We start from the raw sequence: 10,412 nt of genomic DNA, 5'->3' as shown, positions 1-10,412 counted from the left end.
ATTTTGCTGTTAGGATAAATACTAATTAAGCGACAAAAGCAATATTCTTAGAGTTATTATCTTTTATTTCTTAAATTATTTATGATTTATTTAATAATATTTACACAGTATGAAACAAATTGGTGTAAGCATACATCAATACATTTAGAAATAATTTAATAAGTGGGCCCATCATCCAAGTTATCTTCTTCATCATCATATCCTTCTCCATTATCAAAATAACTATTTACATAATCTGTGCCTTCATCCATTTCTTCATCTAGATCCTCTTCTTCATCCTCCACTTGTTCATCTAGTTCTTTTTCTTCTGCATCATCCTCCTCTTTATTGTTATCTTCTACATCGCTTTGCTGATTGTTTTCTTTATTTTCTAGCTCCTGCAATTTTGATTCAATATCAACAGCTTTCACCTTTTTCTCAGATTTTACAGGGCTCTTAGCTGAACGTTTCTTAGAAACAGGTTTCAATTCAGCAGGTAATCTGGACCAGTCGTACCTAGTATCATAATTAGCATTATCTGTTATCATATCCTGATATTTGTCAGAATATCTCTCGATATCCTTTTTAACAACTATTTCTGGTACATTGTTTGGAGATTCTTTCATATATTCAGCAAAATCTCTCTTTAACTCACACAAATAACTTAGCTCATTTGTAATTGTAAGAGGTACAGCCTTATATTCCAAACAAGGATACTTTGATGGTGGTTGTAAGGTAGGTGGTGGCAAAGCTTCTCCTTTACTAAATCCCAACTGTTCTGTGATAACAGACAAGCTAGATCTTCCTCGACCTCTACCACGGCCAGCCATGGTAAACTTTTCAGCTTATATTTACGTAAAGATACCTTAAAATCAATATTTTCGTATTGAATTTACATACAAAAGATAAAGGAATTAATCAACAAAATCAAGTTACTTAGTCTGCAAAAATTAAATTATGCTTTTTGTGTCACTGCTTCTTTATCTTGGAATTTTTCAACTTCTTCCTGCTTGACTGCAAACTCCTCTTTGTCATATATCACTTTAATTACAAGGGAACAGGATGGACACGTGGCCTCCTCTTCTCCAGCTATTAAATCAGCTTTAGAAATCTGAAATTGATCCCCACATGGACATGGATAATAATAAATTTCCTCCTCCTCGTCGTATTCGAAGTCCTCTATTTCTACCTCGTCGTGATAAGTCATAGTTCAGTGTATATCACGATTTAAAGAGCACGTGGACTCGCGGGATGAACTCGACCGTCCCGACCCAGCTCAACCTGGCTCAACCCAAGTGGAAGTGGAAGTCAGTCAGGGCCGTCAACGTCAGGGGAGTTGAAAACTTGGAGGCATTGGATTTGGAGCAGAGTCGATAGGAAACGTTACATTACATCGACAATAACAGCTTCATTTCTATAAGTAGTATGCCCTAACGTGATATATGTATGTATGTACATACATACACGTATAGTGGGCAAGTTCCACTTAAGGCTCAATTCTCAAACCGCTTATAATATAATAGTTCCTGTGACATATATTATATATTCCGAACATCGCCGGCCTTTTATAGAACGCACCCAAAACCCACGAGTTTATGTACATCACTGGTCTGAATTTGAGTCAGAAATCATGGTCGGTAAGGACGGTAACTGGTAAGTCGATAAGGTCAGTCAGACTCAGACCAGTCAGATAGAAATGATAGAAACAAACTGATGTGTTGTGTAGTTTCATGGAATGTTCGAATTAAATTAATAAAATTCATACATAACAATCATTTGTAAAAAAGTACATTGAGTATATTTATAATTTTATTATTAATAAGTTCACCATTGAATTTTATAAAATTAATAATAGTCAAAGTGTCTAAATAAAATAAATTTTCTACATTTTGCGTATTATTCATATGCTTTATACGCGTGTGAGAAAGAGTGAAGTTTGAGATAGGCTGGTTGACAGCTGTGAGAGAGATAACTATAAATCTATAAACAATCGCTTTAACTGCATGATAATGAACAGTGATTCAATTTAACCCCATTGCTGCATTATTATCATTATATTATTTCTTTATATTATCTCCATATTGAAGAATAGTTAATTGAAATAGAAATGGTACGTATTTGCTTTAGCCATAAAAAATAATATAATAGTGGTTTTACTTTAATCAAGTATTCATAGGCCTAAAAGATGTGTTAGATTTTTTTGCTGTTTTTCTTTTCGTAGGATGATGATGATCAATATCAACCTGGATATGATGTTGGTTCCTTCCCCAAAGATTTTGGATATGCTCCATTTGATGGTGAAACAGAAGGGCAAACTGACCCTCTGGCTAGTGAACAAAAGCCTAGAATATTGCTTATGGGATTAAGAAGGTCTTTAATTTTATGAGGAAAATTTAACAAAATATATTATTGTTTAAAATTAATTTTTTTTTTATATTATTTAGGAGTGGCAAATCATCTATACAAAAAGTAGTTTTCCATAAAATGTCTCCAAATGAAACATTGTTTCTAGAAAGTACTAATAAAATTATTAAGGATGATATAAGCAATTCTAGTTTTGTTCAATTTCAAATTTGGGATTTTCCTGGTCAAATTGATTTCTTTGATCCAACATTTGATAGTGATATGATATTTGGTGGATGTGGAGCATTAGTCTTTGTGATTGACGCACAGGATGATTATATGGAGGCATTAAATAAACTTCATTTGACAGTAACCAAAGCTTATAAAGTGAATCAGGCTATTAAGTTTGAAGTATTTATACATAAAGTTGATGGTTTGTCAGATGACTGTAAAATGGAAACTCAAAGGGATATACATACAAGAGCAAATGATGATTTGGCTGATTCAGGTAAATTAAAATAACACATTCTTTAACAATAATTTACAAGGATATAAATTTATTAAAAATTATTTTTGCAGGTTGCGATCAAATCCATTTAAGTTTCCACTTAACATCAATCTATGATCATAGCATTTTTGAAGCATTCAGCAAAGTTGTACAGAAACTTATACCCCAATTACCAACATTGGAGAATTTGCTTAATATATTGATATCTGTAAGAGTACTTTTTCATATTTTAGAAATTTTATTTAGAAATATATAGGGTATATTGATATTTATGCTGATTTCTTTAAAACAGCTGCTAGAGGATGAAATATAGAGTAGAGCCATTATTGGGTGAAAAATATATCTCATGGATAATACGCGAGGTGTGAATGAATGGAAATTTGAGTGTTTTGATTAATAATGTATTCATTGTGTGTTTCAATTTTACAAATAAATAACCGAGAAATTGGGCCAAGCTACCAGGAACTTTTCCAAATCTTGCCTACATCTCGTGGCCTTAAGGGTCTCTTTCACCAAGTCCTGTAAGGTAAAATTTTACCTTACAGTACTTGGTTAAAGAGACCCTCAATTTTAGCAATGTAGTGATAAGAAATAATGGAAGTTAATGCAGGCAAAGACGGACGGAATGAACTAAACGTAGGTATTGTCTGCTGAATGCAAGAAAGGGATAAAAGAGATCTCAATAGCATTTCCCAAATCCACCACTATTTATTTTAATAAATATAGATAAACTGAAGCATTTGGTTAAGCACATTATTTTGTGAAATTTTCAAATGTTCAGTAATTCATTAGTTATTATACATTGAATCTTTGTTTAACAAAATAATTGTATGCCTTCTATCAGCTGTATTATGGAAATACGCAAATATCGATACGCTTTGTTATTAATAATAATAAATTATTACTGTTACTTAGAACTCAGCCATTGAAAAAGCATTTCTGTTTGACGTTGTATCAAAAATTTATATTGCAACTGATAGTTCTCCTGTGGATATGCAAAGTTATGAACTTTGTTGTGATATGATAGACGTTGTCATTGATGTTTCTTGTATATATGGGTAACATTTTTGTTATATATATATAATTAATTTAAAAAACCATTTATTTCACAAAAATGTTTTTTTCATCATTTTTATTTTAAAGATTAAGGGAAGACCTAGAGGCTGCAGCGTTTGACAATCAAAGCTCCAGTCTGATTAAATTAAATAATGGAACAATTTTATATTTAAGAGAAGTAAATAAATTTCTTGCATTAGTGTGTATTTTACGCGAAGACAATTTTGACAAACAAGGTTGGTTTATTATTTGTATAATTCTTATCTAATTGATTGATATTATGATAAGCTGGAATTTTCATTATAGGAGTGATTGATTACAACTTTCTATGTTTCCGCAAAGCTATACAACAAGTTTTTGAACTACGTAGCAAAGCTTTAGCTGCTGCAAATGTCAATAATCATTCAACTCCACCAATTAATGTAAATGAAACATCTGCTGCTCCAAGCTCATCTCAGAGTGGAACTATTGGACAAAATGGTACGGTTGTTCTTGCTCAGAGTTAAATAATATAGATAAAAGATGTAAAAAAATGTTACATAGCAAACTTGTAAAATAATAAGCAAACTGTTTGAAGGAATACAGCTTACAGAATATATTAAATGAATGTGAGAACAAAGAAAACATTACTTCACGGACTTTTTTAAACAAAATATTATAAGTAAACTGAAAATAAATTATGCAATTGTATTTGCATAATTAATGACTGTAATGTTTACCTTGATACTATCTTTTAATGTATAAATTGTCATTTTCGATTTCTTTCAAAAATAATTTGATTTCACGATTTATAATATTCAATGATGTATTGAATAAAAATAAACGTTCTTCGTATTTATGCCATCGTATATAAGAAAAAGTTTGATCATATTCATTTGGTAGTATATTATCAGATAATGCTTCATCCGAACTTAAACTGTAAATAATTGCATTGATTTGTAATATGCATTAAAATATATGAATATAAAGAACGTGAAATAATGAAGTTTATACCTCATATTTTCCTTTGAAATCTTTACTGGTATTGGAACAGAAATGCCTGAAGGAGGTAAACTTTGATATGCTATTTCTGATAATAATTTTCGGCTTTGATCCGTTATTAAATCAGTAATTGTGGTATCTTCTGCTTCCGAATCTTCTATTGATACATGTTTCCTTGGCGTTAATTTGTCTAAAAATTTAAGTTCGATGCATTTGGGATAAATGATATAAACTGTAGGTTTAAGTACTTTTTAACAAGATTAAAATGTTAATTCGTTGTTTTAATATTTTATATCAAAAAAATAAATAATTTTTTACATACAGAATCATATCACTTGTAGCTGTTTTTAACAGAAATAATATTATTATAATAAATATTTGCCGATTATTATTAATAATCGAATCACGCATTATTTTTCCTATTAAAATTATCTACAGCAGCGACATACATTTCGGTATAAAATTACTCTAAAATATTTTATATACAGTAAATTAGGAAAAAATAATCTAATTGTTTATATACATGGCATACTGCAATTAAAAGCTGAGCTTAGACCAGTCACTAAAACAAAAAATATAAACAAATTGATTATTAGATTACGTTTTTTGTAAAACGTAGCTCTTTTATATAATTTAAAATTATGTTAATAATATAAAATATATCCTATTCTACTTACGGTAATCTGCATCCTTATGCTGCACTGCATTATGCAAAGCTAAAGCCAAGTATGTATGATACTTGGTGTAACTACTTTCCATTGAGTTTAACTCTGCTGATGCATGTAATATTTTCTTTTGGCACCATAAATCTCTAACATGAGAACACATCTCTATGATCTATGTAATAATAAAAGAATTTTTATTTATTTTACATTTGGTATTTTAAAAGTTTTCATACTTTTATTTCTCCTTACATTATTCACAGTTATCATCAAGTCTTCAAATCCATCTGTCAATAAGCAGTGCTTGTGGACTTGCGCAAGATATTCATTATGAACTACCAAATATTATAAATATTAAATTTATCAAAGAACAATAACTTTCAATAACATTTATTAAAGCAAGCCATACCTGATACTATCATATCTAAGCTGTCTGTTTCAGATAAAGTTTTTTCTAGAGTCATTCCTAAATTTTGTAGTACCTGTCCTGACAAGTAAGTGTGAATTGAACCTATTGCATGCATTAGCCAAAATCTTAAACTTTCCAAGCGTCTTATATAAAAGAATTCATATGATTCTCCCATGTACTTTAATTTTGATTTCTCCAAGTCTGCAGAAATACAAAAACCATTTATTACTAAAAGAAGTAAATATGATTTTTTATAGAATGAGAAACTATTTACCACTGAATCTGAGATTATTTAAAGTCCAAATAGCCCATTTTATTTTTAGTTGAAATCGAAAAATATCGTTATAAAGCTCTAAACTCTCTGCATTTAGAACTAAACTAATAGGCCATCCTATGGTGTAGTGTAAGCTTATCAAATTTACAGCTTGTAAAACTTGGCATGTATGAGCATTCTCCACCTTAATTGACCAACGAGAACTTGAATCAGGCCATTGTTGTGAAAGAACTTCTTCAAGCATACAGGATAAAAAATATGAATTGTTCCACATTTGATTGGATTCAATCTATAAAAATGTATAATATTTATATAAAGTTCACATTGAAATTTACTCTTTAAAATATATACCTCATAAAAAAGTAAGTTATTGAACTTATTCATAATATGTCCAGCTTCCATCATGTAAACTGATCTCATTAATTTCATGTGTGCTTCAAGCTTATATTCTTGAGTTAATATACTTTTTACAATTTTGCTGGCACTATTATATCGGGAATCTAATACTTTTAATAAAACATTTTCAAATAATTTTCTTAACGGTAATATGAATTGAGATATTTTTTCAAGCCTAAAATAAAGCAGGAAATACAATATTTTCATTAACAATATGTTAAACAAGAATTAAGACAATTCTTACATTTCAAACAAAGTATCATCTTCGTCTGCATGAGGATTGTTAGTATTAGTATTATCTGAATCAACTGTATCTTTCCTTTGCAGATCAATTGGAATATATCTTTCTAAAGCTTTTGTTAGAAAAGGATTATCTAGTATCAATAGCTGTTCTACAATGTTTCTCTCTAAGGTCACATCATTCTCTTTAGCAAATTGTCCACTTGTCTTTATTGATATGCTATCTATTTGATCTTCTAATTGGGTAAAACTATATTTTAAAAGTTCTGTTTTCAAGCTTTTATTAAATTCACTATTCAAAGAAATGTTGGTATCTGGAAAAATTTTATTTTTTATAACAAAAATAATAATAAAGAAATTAAATGAGTTTATTCAATATGTAATAAGAATACCATTATAGCTCTCTGTCATAGTATTTTTCCATAAATCAGAAATCCGATCAAGGGAAACAAGTAGTTCAATACTGTTTCCCATATTTTTCACTCTATGTATCAGACTCTGCATAATAGGATCCTTCAAGCAAATATTGTCTAAATATCTTACTTTGAATCTCTTAGAACGGCCAGTATTTTCCGATTCATCTTCAAAAATTCTATAATCACAGTAAACTTTAGTTCATTTAAACGAGATGCCATTTCCGGTATAAGGAGCAATTACCTCGCTATTATAAATTCATCTCGCCAATCTTCAAGTCGTCCTTCGGTCAACCAAGTATCAATTATATTCAAATACACAGTGAAGCTGCTTATGTATAGATAAGCACATAAATTGCTTCTTTCACGACTATATGAATTTTGCATTTCAAAATATAAATTTGATAATAATGACGATGCACATTTCCAGTTTGGATAAATTCCCCAGTTAATTACAATTTTTGTATGAATATCATGGAGTATTTTTATGTAATTTAAATATTTCCTTAAAAGTTGTGACAATGACAATAGTGTATTGGAATCATCTGAAAAAAATGTACTATAGATTTTAGTATTAAATCAGTATAAAATTTTGTTATACCTTGTCGCATTATCCTTCTTTCAATCTCTATTAATTTATATCTAAATTTAAATATTAGTCTCTTTAAAGCTGTATTATATGCTTCATAAGTGAGTGGTGGCTGCTGAGATAATTGTTTTTTATTGTATTTGGGATGCAGTTCTGCACTAAATTGGTTAATACTGTGTAACATTTTGAAATAAGCGCAAAATGGTTGTATAATACTATTGAATGATACCTATAAAGAAATAAAAGAAGATACATATTAATATCACGTAAAAATCCAAATCAGGAAATTATTCTTAAAATTCCACAATCTAACTAAATTGCTCTAAATCACTTGAGTGCAAAGGAAATGCTATAAATACATGGTTATATGTAGTATAAAATATAATGCTTACCACAGATAAGCTAGGTACAGATACATTTGAAGCAATAGAAAAGGAGCAGCTGGTTTCTTGAAACACTAGCATACTAGTTTGAACATGGAACATCCATAATAGTTCTCTACTAATTTCGTACTCACTAAAAGTGCTAATTGATTTGATATTTGTAGAGATTTTCTGCCTGTTTCATAAAAAAGTTTTTTATTTTTTTTTCTCGGTTTAATTCATACATTAACCTTTGAGTATTTGATCTCTTACCATAATTCACAAAAATTGGCATCAAGTAAGTTACTGCTTACAGAACATTTATGCCACTCCAATTCGTTCCACCAAGTATGTTGAATATTCTTAATTACCCAATTTTTAGATCTTTGTTCTTCATTATATAGCCATGACAGCTTTTCAGATAATGTTACAGCATAGTTTGACACAGACTTAACTGGTGTAGTTGGTACCAACTGCAATGATGTTTCATTTTTTTTATTATCATTGCTTAAGTTTATTTCTTCCTCTGAGCTATTTGACCAAACCTAAACCAAATAAAAATTAGTAACAGCCTATAAATAATAATTTCTTTAAGATATACTTAGCATACACTTTCATTGTCACTATGAAAATCAGAAAAAAAAGCTTCTTGATCGGCTTTCAGATATTTTGCCCAATCTATTTCATCAGTAACAGTTTCATTTTTATTTGAAATTGGGTTTACAAGAAAATCCTCTTTTGACAATTTCAGGCAGTTCAAATTTGCATTACTGGTCTCAGTTGATAAATCTAACAATACTGTTAATAATGTCCATTGTAAATCATACTGTGGATGATTGGCAAAATCAAAATTTTGTAAAAATGAATATATAAGTCTTTTGAATGTTTCAGCAACATCGTATTTTCCATGAATTATGAACTTTTGGACCACTCTGTCAATAAGCTCTTTTGTAGCGTGACTATCAACAGAGAGATATCTATGATGTTTAATATTAGATACTACATAACGTTCACAAATCTTAAATCCTTCATCATTTTCCTAGAAAAACATTATTATAATATTATTAATATTGTAATCAATATAAATATATTAAAGTTATAATAAAGTTATTGAAAAAATTACCTCAAATTTAGTAATTGATTTGATAAGCAATTTTAAATCATTGTAAATGTCACTCAATATTTTCGTGCCCATTTTTTGTAACATTTAAAATTATGTTACATTTCAATTGAGAACTAAGTAGTCATATATCGTATAGCATATCAAACAGGTCAAATAAAATTAATAACTTTTTTAACACATGAAATTTTTATTTAATTGCTGATTTAAATCAGTTAAATATAACCTTATTTTCTTTCAAGTAAAAGATTGTAACAACATGGCCGTGTTCCGCTATTGACTGCGAATTCTCTCTCTCTCTAAAACCCTATATTTAATGTCACATAAACTATATATAGAGACCGTGCACACCAAGCAATGATAGCGAAGTGTCAATCAGCGTTGCCAAGTGTAGTATAATTATACTACCGTAGTATAATTTTCCTATAGCGTAGTATCCTTAGGATACTACGCTACAGTTTCTGTTCCCTGCGGGATCCTACGCTATAGTTTCTGTTCACTGCGGGATCCTACGCTACAGTTTCTGTCCTTGCGGGATACAACCAATGCCAGGTATGGCTTTTTCTAATGTTTCGATGCATTTAGGAACTGCTTTAAAAAGACACCAGCGCTCTTACTATGTATGTAGTACTAATACGCCCGCCTATGTATAACTCATCCTCGCTTATCTCGTATATACACAATGGGAAATTAAATCATATGTAGCTCAGGCATCAGATAGTGTAGTAATGAATTAAATAATATAATTCAACCCGGGAAAGAAAACTATAGTATAATTAACGGGAATCCATATACCGACATTTCAGGGCGAAAACTATTTCGCATGCAGCGTCGTCATTTGTTGACGGATTGTAAAGTTATTACAGGTTTTTGGGAATGCCAGAAGCTTATCTACTAAGTTACGTTAGGAAAATTAACAAAAAATGAAAAAAAATTTTTGTTTAAATAAATATATTAACATTATTGAGAAACAACAATTAAATCGCAAAATCCCCCAACGTACTTTACTAGATAATGTTCATACGTTTCCAAAAAGTCCACAAAAATGCAAATCTGTCAAGAAATGACGATGCTGCATGC

General features: G+C 29.8%; 3 protein-coding genes across 3 annotated transcripts; 1 reads left to right on the top strand and 2 right to left on the bottom strand.

Moving 5' to 3' along the window:
• Positions 1-52: 52 nt before the first annotated feature.
• Positions 53-1,343, bottom strand: Polr3G (RNA polymerase III subunit G). The gene is made up of 3 exons (XM_066728414.1): positions 1,169-1,343; positions 916-1,090; positions 53-844 (listed from the first exon to the last, which is right to left on the bottom strand). The coding sequence occupies exon 3, from the start codon at positions 807-809 to the stop codon at positions 156-158; it is 654 nt and encodes a 217-aa protein (XP_066584511.1). The 5' UTR covers positions 810-844; positions 916-1,090; positions 1,169-1,343; the 3' UTR covers positions 53-155.
• A 327-nt stretch (positions 1,344-1,670) lies between these two features.
• Positions 1,671-4,602, top strand: RagC-D (Ras-related GTP binding C/D). Its single transcript, XM_066728873.1, has 7 exons — positions 1,671-2,089; positions 2,201-2,349; positions 2,424-2,830; positions 2,902-3,038; positions 3,746-3,888; positions 3,974-4,122; positions 4,193-4,602. Exons 1-7 carry the CDS (start codon positions 2,087-2,089, stop codon positions 4,390-4,392), a joined length of 1,188 nt encoding a protein of 395 aa, XP_066584970.1. The 5' UTR covers positions 1,671-2,086; the 3' UTR covers positions 4,393-4,602.
• A 62-nt stretch (positions 4,603-4,664) lies between these two features.
• On the bottom strand, positions 4,665-9,609 carry LOC136774513 (gamma-tubulin complex component 5-like). The gene is made up of 14 exons (XM_066728864.1): positions 9,336-9,609; positions 8,823-9,251; positions 8,486-8,757; positions 8,243-8,408; positions 7,863-8,079; positions 7,506-7,806; positions 7,241-7,440; positions 6,853-7,162; positions 6,564-6,783; positions 6,213-6,501; positions 5,939-6,139; positions 5,782-5,864; positions 5,545-5,704; positions 4,665-5,429 (listed from the first exon to the last, which is right to left on the bottom strand). The coding sequence occupies exons 1-14, from the start codon at positions 9,417-9,419 to the stop codon at positions 5,383-5,385; spliced, it is 2,979 nt and encodes a 992-aa protein (XP_066584961.1). The 5' UTR covers positions 9,420-9,609; the 3' UTR covers positions 4,665-5,382.
• Positions 9,610-10,412: the final 803 nt, after the last annotated feature.

This window comes from Prorops nasuta, unplaced genomic scaffold (assembly GCF_024137725.1).
Source record: "Prorops nasuta isolate Cenicafe-Biocafe unplaced genomic scaffold, Cenicafe_Pnas_1.2 PNAS00006, whole genome shotgun sequence".
In the NCBI taxonomy this organism is placed as follows: Eukaryota; Metazoa; Arthropoda; class Insecta; order Hymenoptera; family Bethylidae; genus Prorops; species Prorops nasuta.
Note: the sequence above shows the minus strand (reverse complement) of the source record. Positions and strands in the feature narration are given on the sequence as shown.

Excerpts from the sequence above, each read along its gene's own strand:
- RagC-D (XM_066728873.1), top strand. Across the intron at positions 2,350-2,423 it reads TTGCTTATGGGATTAAGAAG|GAGTGGCAAATCATCTATAC; the intron begins GTCTTTAATTTT and ends TATATTATTTAG. Across the intron at positions 3,889-3,973 it reads GATGTTTCTTGTATATATGG|ATTAAGGGAAGACCTAGAGG; the intron begins GTAACATTTTTG and ends TTTATTTTAAAG.
- LOC136774513 (XM_066728864.1), bottom strand. The coding sequence starts at position 9,419 with ATGTTACAAAAAATGGGCACGAAAATATTGAGTGACATTTACAATGAT. Across the intron at positions 8,080-8,242 it reads CTGTACCTAGCTTATCTGTG|GTATCATTCAATAGTATTAT; the intron begins GTAAGCATTATA and ends ATTTCTTTATAG. Across the intron at positions 6,140-6,212 it reads AAATAATCTCAGATTCAGTG|ACTTGGAGAAATCAAAATTA; the intron begins GTAAATAGTTTC and ends GTATTTCTGCAG.
- Polr3G (XM_066728414.1), bottom strand. The coding sequence starts at position 809 with ATGGCTGGCCGTGGTAGAGGTCGAGGAAGATCTAGCTTGTCTGTTATC.